This window comes from Octopus bimaculoides, chromosome 6 (assembly GCF_001194135.2).
Source record: "Octopus bimaculoides isolate UCB-OBI-ISO-001 chromosome 6, ASM119413v2, whole genome shotgun sequence".
Classification (NCBI taxonomy): Eukaryota; Metazoa; Mollusca; class Cephalopoda; order Octopoda; family Octopodidae; genus Octopus; species Octopus bimaculoides.
The window spans coordinates 32233365-32235526 of NC_068986.1; the positions used below are offsets into that span (position 1 = coordinate 32233365).

Genomic DNA, 2162 nt, shown 5'->3' on the forward strand with positions numbered 1-2162 from the left:
TATATATATAATGTTTAAAAGTAAAAGAATATACATATATTTAGATATGTATGTTCAGGTGTGTGTGTATGTGTGTGTGTGTGTGTGTGTGCATAGGCACACGTTAGTAATAGTGTACGAGCAGCCCAAGAACCATTGATTCCCGACTACTACCAAGATGTCCGTATACTGAGCAACAGTTATCTCCAAAGTTACGCTTTCGAGACTGGGTCCCCTTATCAATGACACATCAAACAGCTTGAACGCTTCCATTAATAAAATTTTTGCTTACTTCGAGGTATTAAATGGGAACAAAAACCAACACTTATGTCTTTGAACATGAAGAAATAGCAAGCATCGAGATCATGATCAGCAGGTATCAGTTATACTGGATTGACTATGTTCAAAGGATGCACAATAAAAGACTCTCAAAGACTCTCCTGTATTCTGAACCGGAACGAAAACAATGTTATGATGGAAGGCCACGAGTGAGATTCAAAGAATTTTTGAAGCAAAACTTCACGCTCTGTAACGTCCAACCAAATAAAGTAGAAACCGTGTTATAATGAAGAAAGCTATAGAGATATGTCTGTCGTCCCGGTTGTGGATTCTTTGAGCAAGGTACAAATGACTAGAAGCGCCAGAAATGTTAAATGAGAAAAAGACTCGCCACACTCGAAGAGGAATCACCAACGATCTTAGGCAGAGAATACTTCCAAATATTTCGAACAACACAGAATTCACAATCACTCGAGGGTCCATGTCTGAAGAAAGTGAAATAGAAGTAACTAAATTGGAGAGAGACAATATTTCAAATTGAGATATCTCACGACGGTATGTGTATACGGTGGAGGCGTAATGGCCCAGTGGTTAGGGCAGCGGACTCGCGGTCGTAGGATCGCGGTTTCGATTCCCAGACCGGGCGTTGTGAGTGTTTATTGAGCTAAAACACCTAAATCTCCACGTAGCTCCGGCAGAGGATGGTGGCGAACCCTGCTGAAGTCTTTCACCACAACTTTCTCTCGCACTTACTTCCTGTTTCTATTGTGCCTGTAATTCAAAGGGTCAGCCTTGTCACATTCTGTGTGACGCTGAATATCCCCGAGATCTACGTTAAGGGTACACGTGTCTGTGGAGTGCTGAGCCACTTGCACGTTAATTTCACGAGTAGGCTGTTCCGTTGATCGGATCAAGTGGAACCCTCGTCGTCGTAAGCGACGGAGTGCCAACAACAAACAACAAGCTACAGTCCCCGTAACGTAACGTAGCAGCAAAAATGGCCGATAGAATAAAGACAGAAATAAGCACCGGGAACGTTCGACTAAAATTCTTCAAGGCGATGCCCCAGCATGGCCGCAATCTAATGACTGAAACAATTACAACGACAATAAAAGATTCCTCAATTCCCGGTTGTTACTATTGACAACAATGAACTTGCTATTGTTTGTGTTTCGTGTATTTGGTCTCGGTGTTGCTGTTGTTGTTTCTGTTTGTGTGATCTGTCTCTCCCATTGTGTTTATTGTTGACGGGGTACCTCCTAGTTTGGCTGTTGTTGCTTTGTCGGTGGTAGCGCTGTGTAGCTGGTCGATGACCTCTCTGGCGCCATGTTGAGGCTTCCGATACTGAATACGGAACAACCAATTATTTATTTATTTATTTATTTATTTATTTATCTATCTATATATTTAAGTATTTATTTTCTAATTTTTTCGCTTCAATCCCGTTTACAATAACATCTTCCGACGAGGCGTGTAGTAGGCTGATTTCAACCTCGTTGCACTGTGAGATTTCAGAATTCGAGATTATAGAGATAGAGTGAAGAAGTATGTACGCGTATGTGAGCATTTTGGATATGTGGTTCTGTTCTGTTGTGGTCGAATTGTATGATGCATTGGATGATTGTATTGATTGTAGTGCAGGAATTGTTCATCTGGAGTGTTGCGTTGTTCTATGAGTCTCCTACAATTGTTCTTCTTTTAAATGCTGCTGTTATTGGTCACCGTTGCTGCTGCTGGTGGTGCTGCCGTTGCTTTTACTGCCGCTGCTACTTGAGTGGCTGTAACCACTACTACTACTACTACTACTACTACTACTACTACTACTACTGCTGCTGCTGCTGCTGCTGCTGCTACTGCTGCTGCTGCTGCTGCTGCTACTACTACTACTACTACTACTACTACTA

The 2162-nt window shown here is 42.1% G+C and overlaps 1 protein-coding gene across 1 annotated transcript in view; it reads left to right on the forward strand.

Annotated features, from left to right (window-relative positions):
- Positions 1-2162, forward strand: part of LOC128248063 (UPF0746 protein DDB_G0281095-like) — a gene marked incomplete at its 5' end in the record, with an annotated part of 95760 nt that overhangs the window by 67762 nt on the left and 25836 nt on the right. The window contains 1 exon segment of the mRNA XM_052968453.1: positions 2086-2130. Coding sequence (XP_052824413.1) covers positions 2086-2130 — 45 coding nt within the window.